Source organism: Loxodonta africana, chromosome 2 (genome assembly GCF_030014295.1).
Source record: "Loxodonta africana isolate mLoxAfr1 chromosome 2, mLoxAfr1.hap2, whole genome shotgun sequence".
NCBI classification, from domain to species: Eukaryota; Metazoa; Chordata; class Mammalia; order Proboscidea; family Elephantidae; genus Loxodonta; species Loxodonta africana.
Genome location: NC_087343.1, coordinates 116,557,397 through 116,572,209, shown reverse-complemented (window position 1 = coordinate 116,572,209; position 14,813 = coordinate 116,557,397). Strand labels below are relative to the sequence as shown.

General features: G+C 40.6%; 1 protein-coding gene across 1 annotated transcript in view; it reads left to right on the top strand.

The window, feature by feature from the left end:
- FBXL17 (F-box and leucine rich repeat protein 17) overlaps positions 1-14,813 on the top strand; it is a 601,730-nt gene that overhangs the window by 574,708 nt on the left and 12,209 nt on the right. The window contains exon 8 of the mRNA XM_064274712.1: positions 1,926-2,068. Within this exon, the coding sequence (XP_064130782.1) occupies positions 1,926-2,068 (143 nt within the window). The remainder of the gene's footprint in view (positions 1-1,925; positions 2,069-14,813) is intronic.

The window sequence follows — 14,813 nt, the reverse complement described above, 5'->3', positions numbered from 1 at the left end:
TAATTATCTTCATTTGTCTTATTTATTGTTTGCTTTAATTTGGGCAAGAAAGGGTCACTAAACACCAGGGTTTTTAATGCCTACAGTCAATAGCTTCATTTGCTTATAAAACAGTCTCTGAAAACTTATCATTTCATTTGGTTTACCCTTTTCTGAGTAGTGCAGAACTGCAGCCTCATGCCTGGGGTGCGGGGAAAAATGTACACAATCTACCAACCTTGGGCCATCCTGTAATTTGTACTTTTTTTATGTTTTGAAATCACTGTTAGGGTACTTTGTATTGAAAGAAATTTATGAATCTCGTACTTCATTTATCATGGGAAATCTTCAGGATATCATAACCAATGAAGGTTATGACATTACCAGAGAGAACGATAATTTTCTGAGATCAGGGACACCAATGGAATTAACCTGGGACATTGTTCCCACTACACAAAAATATTATTCAGACCAATTCAGTAAACCTTCAGTAGTTGGCTAATAGTCTCCCCTTGGAAAACGTTAAATGCCAAAATAGCATGTACAAAGATGAGAGCATTAACAAACCGGTGTCATGAACTTTAAAAAAAAAAAAAAAAAGTTTTTTCACTGGGAAAAACTGGGGTCACGGTTATTGGTTTTATAGGTATTCAATATTTGGATACCAGGAAGTGCTTTGATATTGAAATGCATGGGCCTAAGTTTTCTACTAAATCAAACAAATGAAAACAAATTGCCAATGTAGATCAAAAAAGAGATTCTGCCAAGTGTTCTTTTCGGTGAGCTGTAAGAGTTAACGCTTATTTACATGAGTAATTCACTGTGCTCCTAATATCAATCTAGTGAGCAAGTAGCATATTTGGGAAATATCATCCACCTTTAAATATCACAGAAATCAATTCATGCTATCTTAGAATAAGGCAATAATTAGTAAACAATTTCTCTTTCCTTTTTAATATTCGTGGCATTGTTTTGATTCACAAACCAACGCACCATAAACTTAATCTGGTTGGAGGTTTGAAATCTCTTTTCTGCTCAATAAATGTGGAGGTGTGTACGTCTATCAGATCAGAAGTCTGTAGAAAAGAGCCACCTTCAGCGACCGGTTGCTCTGTGACAGAATGATGGGTCATGGAGCTTTGCTAATCGTGCACGTATTAGATTATGGGATAACCATCTGCACTTTAGGAGTGGTACAGTACTAACCTATCAGGAAAGCCAGAGATACTGTCATAGCTTTCAGATGAGAGGCTTCATTTTTTATGTTAATAGAAGGAAGACTTCTGATATAGGAAGGAAATTCACCGTAACAAATCCATTCCCTTTACTGCATTAAAAAATATATATATATATTTTTTTAACATGGTACCAATTAAATTTGACCATATATATAATGTACTCGTAACTTCTAACAGCCCTAGGAAGGACTAATGTGAAAAATATTATATACTCTTATACTTTGCAGTTCACAAACACATGGAAAAAATTATGTCAATCAGTAAATAAATTCACATGCAGTATAGCACACCTCAGAATGGTGTTTACATTGGTTTTTCTTTTTCAAAAAATTATTAAAAGTTATCTTGGATAAATTTTAGTTACTGCTTGGGGTTTTTGTAATGTTATATGTGTAATTCGTTTTCATTTATTGCTGTCGCAGACTTGAATGTTGTTGAAACTCTATGTAGTCTTATAATGAGTAACACAGATAAGAGGTTTTGTTCCTATGAAAGGAAATTTATAGAATGATTGTTACTTTGCAAAAGGGTTTGTCATAGGGCAAGCTTTCCTAAAGCATTTCAAATTTAATTTAGTTTACAAAAAAATCATTTACACACAATGTTTCAGGAACAGATTAGTGATGAGAGAAATAGTCATAATGAAAAGAGATGCCTTATAGTACTAACATTCATGCTTGCTTTCCTCCTCTCTGTCCCTCTTTGCAGCACTGATAGCCATTGGAAGGTACAGCATGACAATAGAGACTGTGGATGTCGGATGGTGTAAAGAAATTACAGATCAAGGAGCCACCCTGATTGCACAGAGCAGCAAGTCTCTGAGATATTTGGGGCTGATGAGATGTGATAAAGTAAGAGCTTTCTGTCAAATTGCTTCCTTAATATCAATATAGTTAGTAGCTTGATACATTCACCCTTTCTTTCTGTCTCTCTCTATATATACACATATAATAGCCATAAAAATATACTGTAACACCTATGCATTGTAAGATATCTGGTTTTCTAAACCAATTTGAGATTCTTTTTGCATTTCTCTCTTTAATAATAAATTTTGCTCTTATGCAGAGAGAAAAAGCAATCATACACACAGTCAATTTAGATTTTGTCCTCCTTTCCATAAGTGCATGGTCCAAAATTAAAAAGGGCTCATGGCAAACTGCAATTTGCAGAGTCTAGCAGTAAATTTCTTCTCTGGGTTCCAAGTTTCCTGTTACAGTGAGGTGTAGAGAACAGTGCTAAATTACTTTTTCACAAACGTGCAGTTTCATTGCATAACATCTGTGCATTTTAGTCATTTGGGGACAAGAAAGGGCTGATGAGAGGATATTTTGGGGAGCTTGACTTTCTCCACACTTAAGATGCCACTCTTAGCGTACGATGAGAAACAATCCCAGAACCCCAGCACAAGGCCTGTGGGACTGGTCAAAGACATGAGCCTGAGTTTAGGAAATTGCACCCCACTGAACACAGGATACTTTGAAAGCTGAGAAGAAAAATAATAAAAATCTATGTTGAACACCTGGCACCAGAGAGGTACTTTCCCCCATGCTACTTCCATTTTGTCTCTACAACAATCCTAAAACGTAGTTAATTTGCGCTGCAAAGGGGCCCTAGGCCACTCTGCCCAGATTTCACCCCAGGCCTTCAGAGTCGTGCTCTTGGCACAGTTGTGGTGGAGGTCTCCTGGCATGGTATCTGCTTCCCTAGAGAAGGTTAACCATGGCTGCTTGCTCAAGAAATGCAGACATATTAGACTAATTTACATACACTACACGTGCTACTTTTGCAAATGGTGATTAGGGACAAATTCAACTAGAGAAAATGAAACTAAATGCATGCCTCTTAAGGGGCACGCATTTTCTAAGTACAGCAAATTTGAGGGGCAAATAGGATAATGCTCCAAATCCCTTGTGTGCTCTGTCAGTTTTTTTAATTGACCTAGTTCTTTTTTCCAAATACTTTAATATACCAACTTATTCTAGACATTTGCCAACATATGTTTGTCATTGTTGTTGTTAGGTACCGTTGATTCAGTTCCGACTCATAGCGACCCTGTGTAAAACAGACCAAAACACTGCCAGGTCCAGCGCCATCCTCACAATCATTGCTATGTTTGAGCCTCTTGTTGCAGCTACTGTGTCAGTCTACCTCGTTGAGAGTCTTCTTCTTTTTCACTGACCCTCTATTTTACCAAGCATGATGTCCTTTGTTTAGAGAGATTTTATCATATGTTCTTAGCCCAGCCTACAAAGCAGACTTACTTTGTAGCTAAGCAACAGCACTGAGACCCAGGGGTTGCGAGTCTCTATCAAATCTCACTATTAACTAACCTAACACCGCTACTAACCTTGTCACTTTAAACTGACTTCTTTTAAAACAAAGTTAAAGGGTCCACAATAGGCAGAGTGTTCCAGAAATGCTAAACAATGACAGCAGAACTCCTCAGCTTCCACCAGAAGGAACACGAGTGCTGTCTAGCCAAGGCCACCAAAATGTATGCATTCAAAATGTATTTATGTATCCACAGCCATTCTGGGAAATCACCATATTTCTCATCTGTACTCTTCAGATTTGTTAAAGTCAGCTCCATCTTCAGAGATGAATTGTGGAAGTTGTGTGTTCCAGTTAGTACAGAAGATTATTCCAGTCATATTGCTGAGTAGCATTTAGCTGATTTCCATAAGTTAAGGAATGGGTGTTTTTCTAACCAAATGCTCCAAATTAAAATCCAAAAGTAGTTGGAAGGGGATGTGTTCTGATTAATGGTATCCCTTAGGGTTTTAGTCCTTTCCTCAGACAGCTTTCGAACCTTCTTTCTCCAACCAGAAAACCGCCCTGGGAGTCGATTGGCTCTAGCATGGTGCCGTCTGGCCAGAACTTGCTGCAGTGCAGCCCAGCTCGAGAAACTGAGGCCCAGCCTTACTGCTTGGGGTCCTCAGGCTCAAGGCAGCCCAGAGCCAAACATGAGAGGCTCTGTGATGGTGAAAGAAGCTTCCAAACTACCCATACAGTACAAGGAAAGCCTTGTACCTAGAAGCCTTTGTTGATTTGAGTTGAATAGAAGCCTAGAGTTAAGTAGCTATGCAGTTTTCAGATTTTATATTATGTTAGGCATCTCCAGATTTAAAATTATCATCAAGATTCAAAGACAGATTTGAGTAGCAAAGAAACGTGTAGGAGTTAAATACATGAACTCTGGAGCCAGAATTTGGGTTCAAATTTGGGCTGCACTTACTGGTTGTATTATCTTGGGAAGTTAGTTAACCTCTCAGTTCCTCCATTTCCTCCTTATGTGTAAGATGGGAATGATAACAGTACCTATCTTGTAGAATTGTTGTGAGATTTAAACGAGTTAACATTATAGAATAATGTTTGTTATAAAGTTCTTTGTGTTAGGATTATTCTTATCATCAACATCATTATGTTGACTATTAACTTATGTCATGATATTTGAATTTTCAAATGAGAAAATATATATATATTATTCCACCACTATCTCATTTTGAAAAGGGAGCCCTGGGGCATAGTGGTTAAAGTGCTCGGCTGTTGACTAAAATGTCAGTGGTTTGAACCTGCCAGCCACTCTGGGGGAGAAAGATATGGCTGTCTGCTTCTGTAAAGATTTACAGCCTTGGAAACTCTATGGTTCTACTCGGTTCTGTAGAGTTGCTATGAGTAGAAATTGACTCCATGGCAGTGGTTTTTCTTTTTTTTTTTTGGTTGTCTCATTTTGAAAGGGTATTTAAAATTTAAACTCAGATGAGAAAAGGTGTTGCCTTTTTACTTGTTCTTTATTTAATTTCAAGGCTATATTTTCCTGAACTGGTGCTTTTTCCTCCATTTCAGCTTTTGAGGAATTACAAGAATAATAAAGTGTGTTTTATTTGTTGTGGGAAAATGTGTTTTCTCCCTCTTTCTTATGTTAGGTAAACAGAGAACAGATGAGAAGCATTAGGAAAACATATTCTTTGCACATGAAAGGAACATGTTCTTGGACTATCAGACAATGTCTAAACTAACCTGCAGTGAACTTGTTTGGCTGCAACACTGGTGACTCCTAGGGAAGAGTCCTGCAGCCGTTCAACAAATGCGGCATTCCGTGTGCAGTTGTAAGGTTAGGAAGTGCGTTAAGAAGTCCTTGTTTGAGTAGCTTTTCTGATTGCTGGATGGATAAGCACGTTAGAGGCATTACTTTGGGTTTTGAAGCTGACGCCACTTAATCTCCTAAACGTTAGTACATTGTAAGAACCAAGAGAAGAAAACGCTGTGTGAGATGGCTTTGATGAATTGGGGTGAGCTTATATTCTTAAAGACTGTTCAAAGGCTTACTTGACCTTGGGAATTAGAGTTGACCCGAAATCACCTATCAACTTAACGCACATTTATTTGGTGATTTAGTTAAAACTGCTTGTACAATCAACGGGGCGCTCTAATGAGAGCAGTATGTTTACCACTGTTCCCACAGTTACAGACAGCAGCAACTTTGGTCATAGAAATTGTTTTCACAACTTCAGTCAATTCCAGATTCTATACAAATCTGTTTCTTCTAATAATATGATATTTTCCTCATTTGTTACGAGGCAGTTTAGATGGAGAACAAAACTGAAAGGGACAAAAAATTAAAAAACCAGTAAAGCTGTAGGGCAAATGGAAACACAGTGTTCAAGGTTCATGAAAAATGTTTGGGGTAACAAGGTTGATGAGAAGGGGAGGAGGATGGTGGCATGGCATTGGCTGGCTGGTTTGGAAAACCTCGGTGATAAAATGTCGTGGTGGAAACCTCTGCAGCGTGTGTTAATACAGAAGTCTGGAGACCAAGGGCCTGAATTATGAGCAGTGAATAACATCATAAACGTAGCAATTCTCAAATGCCAAACCCTTGTGAAAAGCAGTTGGATAGAGAAATGCTGGAGCTTTTAAAAGCTCCCTTTCACTTTCTATTTTTTTTTTTTTTTTTTAACTTCATGCAGAACTAATTTTATACACTGTTCATTTGATTTGAAAATGCCAGCGTCTGGGGTATCATTAAAGAGCGTTATTGAGGGAGCCACTCTTGGCAAAGCATTTTTGTTTAAAATACTTGGTTCTTAGGTCCCTGCAGCATTACAAATAGGGAGAAAAGAAAGTGTACCTTGATTTACCTAAGTCCGCCCCTGCGCCTTTGCCCTGAGCAGATAGCTTCTCTTCTGCTGGCAAGGTTCCTCCCCTCAACCAGTAGAGGTGCCTGGAGGGCCGTAGGGGCCACATTACTTAAGGAGTAGACATAAATAGATTTTGAAAGGTCCGCCCAATGTCCTATGACCGAAGCCTCTTGGAATTTCTTTGATTTCTAGTTGACATAAATTAGAATTACACAGGCGTGAAGATTCCGCCCAGAAAAGATCAGAGAGGCTTCTGGGGGAGGAGAGCCGCCTCTGTGTGATCCTATTGATTATCCAACTGCCTACAGGCCAAGAGCCTCTGTGGAGGCTCCTATTGATCCCCACCATGAAAAATACGAATTAATTCATTTCTCGTCAAGCTGCTATTGCCAAGACCTTTCTCCTCACCTGTCCCAATTCCTGAAGTAAGTTCTTAGTTGAGAAGTAAAACATTTGATTTCTTTTAATAAATGCTGCTACATTCTTCAGGCCATAAGAAATACTGGTTTTCACAGAGTCCCTCATTTAAATGGCAGTGAGATTTTATTTAATCAAATCAATGAGAAGCCAATACAGAAAGCAAGTAATAGAAACCAGCCTGCTTTTTAAAGCCAAGAGTCTGCTGTACAACCTTAAAATATCAAGGGCCAAGTTTTGTGTGCCCAATTTAATGTAAAAATATTTGGGAAAAATTGACCACCGTGTTTTTCAGGAAGTAATTATGGTAAGAGAGAGCCTCAACACCCTAAATATTTCTGTGGAGAAAATGGAGTTTTTAGCAGCTTGTTTTAGGAATCAGGAGCAGGAAAGGCCTATGGGGAAAATAATACAGGACTCTGTAACTAATATAGAGAACTAACTGGAAAAAATCAGTTTAAGGGAAAAATAATTTGTGGGGCACTGTGTCCAGGACTGTTTTGGTAGCATTCATCCATGAAACAAAGTGTATACCTGCAGGGACTCCTCCTTTCCCTGCAAATATGAACAGCTGTTTCCAGGTTGCAGAGAGCCAATATTTAAGATTTAAAATTTATGCTGTATCAAAGAAAATAAAGTAAAAAAAACTTTCTGTCCTAATGTGGCAGGAGTCCCCTGTCGTGCATGGCGTAACCATTACTTGGACTGCCCACAGCGCCACGTGCTCTAAGAGAACAGGATGATGAAAAAATGGCGAGAGAGTTGTGTCTGGGGCTCTAAAACGTGAACTTAAGTCCTTCACTTGAAGCATCAGCAGCTTGTTCCTTTTGCTGATAAAACAGTTTCTCCAGGTGATTTTCACGTAGGAGCACTTTAAAACACAGTTTTACAACCCTCTCCTGATTATTCCTCGTAATTGAAACAGGGAAAAACACATCAGCTGAAATTCAGAGATAACCTCTCAACCTCACTTTAGCCAAGAGTTCCCATCTCTTCTTCTTCCAGCTTTACTCACCAGAACTGCTGAGAAGCAGTAAGTGAAAGCTTTTCCAGTAGTTAAGTATTAAACCAAGAAGCACAGCATGGCACTTTATGGCAGAGGGTAAAATGGTGAGTACTAGTGTCAAACTGCTCAGTTTTCAAATTCTGTCTACATTGCCTTGCTATCTGTGAGACCTTGGACAACTTGGTCCCTAAAATCCCCAGTTTTCCCATCTGAAAAATAGGAATTTGAAAATGAAAAATAATCATTTGAGATTAAATGAGATATTACAATAAAGCACTTAGCCCGAAGTCTGGCACACTGTCAGCACTCAACAAATGTTAACTGCTTTTATCATCGTCAATATTATTATACAATTATTATACAAATGGGAGGATACATCATAAACATACCTGCCTTGGAATCTTATATATGCTATATTAACCACCTGCCCCAAGATGCGTAATATTCTATCCATAAATATAAGCTCACACACGAAGATCTTTTCAAAAGGAGAAAACTAGCCTCTCGAGAATCAAACAGAAATTCTAAAAATGAGTCTTTTTAAATACTTTTGACCTATTAAATTACAGTCAAACTTACAGAAGCAGAAAAAACCTTAGAGACTGGCAGATTTTGGTCCTTCTTTTGAACAGAGACAGTAATGACTTGCCAAGGCAGTGTCCAGGATGGGACTTATTCAGTTTGTTTCTTCAGGAAAATCAACATCTTTTACCGAACTTTGGAGGAAATATGCTGCAACTAGCTGCTTATGTTTTCCTCACCTCCGTTATGGGATTGATGTATACTGAAATTGTTTTTTTTTTTTTTTTAAAGGAGGACAGAGAGGGCCTCCTATTCCCCTGAATGCTGTAGGATGAATAGAATGTTCTGCTGGAGTTTGCCTGGAGGCACCCTGGAGCCTCATTGCTTTGCTGTAAATAATCTCCTTGGAGCTTTGATTTGGCTTAAGTAATTATACAAAAAAATTGGGTTGCAGGATCATATTGTTTTTCTAATTTAGAAATAGGAAAGGTAACAGCATTTCCTTAACAGAACTCAGATTAGATCCCAGAATTCCTAAGTACCTGACTTCTCAAAGTAGGAACTAGAGCAGCCTGCAGTGGCCCAGTAGATCGAAGGAAGCTCAGCCCGTGTCCACTCCTGCCATGCTGCGCCTAGTGAGCATTTTCTTCCTGTGTGGCAAATAGTCTTTCCGAGATAACCTAACCCTTTTTTCTCAAATTTTTATCAAGTATTTTATCCATTTATTCAAGACATATTTGTTGAGTGGTTTGTTATGCTCCAGTCACTGTCATGTGTGATGGGTCAGAAAAAACGTAGTAAGACAGACTCCCTACCCATGTGGAGCCTGCAGCCTACTGGGGAGATAGACAGGCCAATGGGCAACTGCAAATTAATAAAAGAAAAAAAACTGGCATCCAGAATTATGTTTTTTCTGAATAAAGAACTTCACTTTATCCCACATCAGCCTTCAGCTATGAGCTTTTTTTTTTTTTTCTGGAGGAGGAATTCAGTTCATGGAGTTCTTGGTTTGAGAAAGCATTCACTGAGGAGAAGTGCTGGGCTCTGAGGGCACCTCTGGGACATTCTCAAACAGACCTTCTGTAGTCATATGCCTCTGCCAGACAAGGGCCTGTGAGATGTGAATGTCATCCTCGCCAACTGTTGGTGTGTTGGGGGGAGAAGGGCAGGGTGAGGGAGAGTCCATTATCTCTGGAGGTCAGCCATTCCCAGTTTCCAGGGTGATTACCCTACACCTGTATGATCCTTTTTTTTTTTTTTTCTCAACTCTGCTGTTTAATTTCTGTTTATGCCCTGTTTTCCTTACTTTCTCACCACCCACTCCAGTTCTGCTTCCATCTCCCCAAGGCCACTGATTCTGCTCCTTTCAAGGTCACCAGTAACCTCCATGTTGCCAAGTCAAGTGGCCACTTCTGTGTCCACAGCCTGCTCAGACTCTTCACAGCCGCATTCCACATGGTTAACCCTCCAATCCCTCCTTTGTGAAAGAACTTTTCTCTTGCCTTCACTGTCACAACCACCCTTCCCCCTTACTTTTCTGCTATGGCAGTTTTCCTTTTGCAGTGTGATGGATCACTTTCATATGGCCTCTCTTCCTATGGTCTTGTAACTCCCACCAAATGATTGGGTGGGACTATGCAGATAAGGTGCCTGTGGCCTACCAAGGAAATTGGACAGCTTGCTAATAGTACAAAAAAGGTCTATGGTGCCCTTGTGGGGGTGAGGCCATGCGTATAAGGTATATGGAACCCTAGTAAGGAGATTAATCAGTTTTGTCATCCTGCTAGACTTAAAATGAGCTATCCCAGAAGTGGACAGGGGAGACCTCACTGCTGCCAAGAAGAGACAGGAATGGAGCATGTCCTTTGGACTGGTACTCCCTGCACTGGGGAGCCTCCTAGACCTAGAAGATAGAGCTATAACTCCGGAGACAGTGCAAGGCAAGAAGCAGCAGCAGAGAAACAGCAGCAGCAGAACCAGGAGACAGACGTGAGACAGTGCAGTGGGCTTCTGAGCCCACAGCAAGGCGTTTACAGTGGGTATGCTGAACCATGGAGCGAGAGAGCTGAGTGCCTTCGGGCCGAGGTATACTGGTGGAGTGGGGTATCTCCAGGCACTTACTGGTGGAACTAAAGAGCTTTGTAACACTTGCCTGAGCAGGGCAGAAGGGAGGCCAAAAAGCTGAGGGCCAGAAGGAGGCCTGCCTACGAGCACAGCTGAGAAGAAGCTGTCTTGATCAAAGTACTGTATCCTGAGCGTTCCTGATCCTGAATTGTAACCCTTACTTCCCTAGTAAACCCCATAATTGTGAGTATTGTCTGGGAGTTCTCTGTGACTATTGCAATGAATTATGAAACCCAGCAGAGAAGTAGGGAGTATTGTGGCGGGGTGGGGGGGGTGGTGCTGGTATCAGTTGGTAAAAAGGTTGGAGAGAGGAGGTTATGTCTGACCTCTGGCTTACAGGAGTCAGCCTTGGGCTGATGATCTTGATTATACCCCCTTACGAAGTTAGACAAGGAGGTCAGATGCCCCCATACCATTTTTATACCTTTACTGTCTCTCTGTGCCTCTGTCTCCTCATCTGTAAGATGAAAATAATAATAGAACCTATCTCATATGTTATTGAAAGGAATGAGTTAATATATATAAGGCCCTGGAGTGAAGTAAGCAGTAAATATTAGCTCTTGTTCGTTGTTGTGTTTAATTCTTACTTGTCTCGTTCCCCCTTCCCTCTCTTTCCTCATTAGGGCATAATATCCATGGGTTTCTCCTTCTGTATTATATTGCCAGGGTCTACCACAGTGACTGGGACATACTAGTTCCTAAACAAGTATGTATCAGAGGATGGATGGATGGATGGATGGGATTGTGTATCAAACCAGCTGTTTCTCATTGCGTTCTGTGTATCTCTAAGGCTCCAGGGAAGTACTTCAGAGCCTCTCAGAATGACAAAGTGGTCAAGAGGGCAGGATGCCTGGATCCTTGCATCTAACTTCAACTTCAGCCCCATTTTTATTGCTTTATTTATTTGAATTCTACATAGCTTGGGTTTCTGGGTACATAGCTTGTGTTTGGGGAAAAAAAAAAATATACAGCTAAAAACAAGTTTGAAAACTATTAGGCCCTACTGCCTCTTAATAATTTGATAGATGGTAAAAAAAAAAAAAAAAAAAAAACCAGTTACTGTTGAGTCAATTCCAGCTCATGGTGACCACATGTGTTTCAGGGTAGACCTGCATGCCATAGGATTTTCCAAGGTATCTATACAGAAGTAAATAAATAAATAAACAAATAAAAAAGATACCACCTTGGATTTAATAATAAGCTTCCTGTAGCTGGGGAACCCTGAGAGCTGCCAAAACCCCTGACTTTGAGGACAGTTACAGAGTTCAGGCATCTGAAGTGTAGCTGGACGCAGCCTCCTTCAGAGCCCAACCCTGCAACGCTCTGATTTATGTAGCATCTCTCTTCTGAAAACCAACAACATCATTTATTTTCATGTTTTTTTAATCTACAGATTTACATATCACTTTTAGGCAGAAATAAAATTTTGCTGCTAATAAATTTGTTTTAGGAAACAGGTCAAATCCATAAATTCTACCTGGCAGAAACTGCAGTCTTAAAAAGATATTTCTTCATCAGGTGCCCACTTGGTGATTGCCACTGCCTTAGGCTTTATGTAAGAACATAAAAACTAAAATCAAGAAAGTCATTAAGCACAAAAGAAAACATTTTTTAGTTCAGAGTTTTCCCCCTCCATTATGTTTTTTTGGCTTAACTTTGCAAGTTTAATTTAGAAACACCCAGATGTGTTCCATAAATACACTGCACTTACCGCTCACTTAGTGACTACATTAATTATCTTATTAGGGCCCAAGTTTTTTCAAATAGTAGATCTTTTGCTAAACCATTTAGAGTACACAGCTGATTCCCCAACTGGCTGCCTCCATCTTGGTGTCCCACATTCGTCTGTTTTGGTTTAGACCCGTACCACGTGTGCACGTGCATGGATTTGAGCAATGGGTCAGTTCCATGACCAGCAATTTGTCATCTCAGAATGACTTATATCAGGCTGTGTACCTAGAGCTTACACCTGGCTTGAAACATCCTTATCAGTGGATAAGGTGAAACAGAGAATGAAAATGTCACTAATTTTTCTCTCTGACAGCAGTCTGGTTGTTGGACACTCTGTCACACTTATCTCTAATTAGAGGCTTCAGGTTGGTGAGCCCTATGTCTCACTTGACACTGCAGACGTTTCTGTGATCTTCATCCTTCCAGGTTCTTGGCTTTTTCTCACTGTGCTAATTCAAGTGAATAGAAGCAATGCTGGTGTTAACGGGCAACCCACATTTCGTGAAAAAGAGACAGCATGAAGCCATGCCTGTTGTGATATTGACAGAGCATAGCACTTCCAATCATTGCAGATTCTGAAATGGAATGACTGCATTTGACAAAGCTGACTGAATTTGTGAGCTTCCCTCTGTCAGGTTCATTGCACGCTCAGTATCTGTCTCTTTCTATGCTTTGGGATTTTTAGATGAGTTTTTTTGCCACCCAAGACTAGTATTTCTTACCTTTCTATAAAAAAGTATGCCCTTAAAGGCTTCAGGCTGTTAGTGTGTTCTGAGTGCATTGTGCATTTTGGGTATTCTGTAATCAACTGACTCTCATATTTAGCAGGTGGATTTAAGCCTCCAATGAGATATACAGTTTTTCTTTTTAAAATTGTATTAAATATCTAGTCATGTGTGCCCTCTCCTTCCACGTCATGGGCAGCCCCTTGAGGAAGCCATAGATCCATGTAAGAACTGAGTTTAGGGCAATCTTTCCTTCCTGTTGGCTGTTGGGAAGGTGAGGTGGTAGCCTCCTTTGGATATGCCCAGCTAGAGAATTGAGGCCAAATGCTGAAGTAAAGGAAACCAGCCTGTTTTTACCACATTGCAGGAACATGTCTTTTATTGCAGGCAATGATGAATATTTGAAAAAAAGATGGATTAATCTGCGGGAGCATCAGCTTCTTTTCTCCAGGACTCCTGACTCAGAGTTTGATGTGGAGGGCAGCATGGGAAGTGGGTGGTGCTTGTTCACCTTTAAATAATCTTAGTTCTGAATTCTTGCTTTCAGATTCCCAAGTGAAGAAATTGCCTTTGCCCTCCAGAAGCTCCTCAATAGGAGGCTTTAGATCAGTAGGTCTCAAACTGGACTGTGTATTGGAATTTCCCAGGGAGCTTGAATACTGATGCCTGGGCCCCACCACACCACAATTCTGATTTAAATGGTCTGGGGTGTGACCTGGGCTTCAGGTAATTCTAATGAGCAGTTGGGTTGAGACACAGTGTTCTAGACCCTTGTAAATGTATTCTTGGTTGCAGATACAGTTGAAACCCATCCCCCATCAATAAATATGTATCTGGCGTTTGTTCTGTGTGCATCACAGTGGGCATGGACAAAGACCTTGATTTGACTGGGAAGGGAGGAGGTAAGGAAGGGAATGTGAAGTTGTCCGCAGAGAAGAGAAAAGGAGCAGAGTGCTCTAGCTCACACCTAGAATTATTTTCACAGCCTTCACCGGGTAGGGAAAGATCCTTTCTTTTCATTATAGCTTCTACTTGCAACCTGTTTATACCTGTTGAGCAACTGCCTTGCCCTCCTAAGGGACCACTTGGAAGCTTAGCATTGCCTCTGAAGAGAAAGAGGTGAGAGATCATAAAATGGCACCAAATGGCTGATGTCCCGGATCTTCCTGTTCTAACCGTAGGGAAACATCAGCAGAATGTGGCATGTCACCCAAACAGGGACAGTAGGACATCTTACGCAAAGGTTTGGAGATAGAATCATACACTTACACAGTCTGCAGAGAGCTGGTGCGTGTTGGCGGCTCTCCCGGGTCCTGGAAAATCAATGTATAGGCTGTTCTTATGGGGTTTTTTGTTTTTTTTTTTTGTGTCCTATTTAAAATTGCACTTAGATGACTCACCTCATTTACATGCAATTTGGGGGTGTTACTAAAGTTCACATTACCCTTATTTTATCCTTTTTAATATATGCCCATCTTGGAGCCTGTGAGCACTTACTGAAAGAGCAGTTCGTCTCATTTGAATATGCATTGTCCAGGATGACTTTTGCCTGCACCTGGTGATGCCAGGTTCCATGGATATCCAGTACAATTTCCCAGAAAGCCAAGAAAACTCAGAAGCAGACTCGGAAGGCATATTGCCCGAGAGACAACACTCTCCAGGAGTCAGCCTCTGGAGTTGTTAGCAGTGAGCGACATTGCCCAGGGAGTCTGTGAAGAATGACAGACTGGCTTGAGGGTAAGAGCATGGAATTAGGAGGCAAGAGCTGGGTATGCTGTTTGCGATGCCATCACAGATGTACTGTGGGCACCTTACTTTCCCCACCTGCAGAAGCAGAGATCTGCTCTCTCCATCCCCTTCCTCAGAGCAGTGCTGTTTGAAAACATGAACTTACTTCAGTCATACCCTTGAGGTTGTTGAGTGGGGAAGG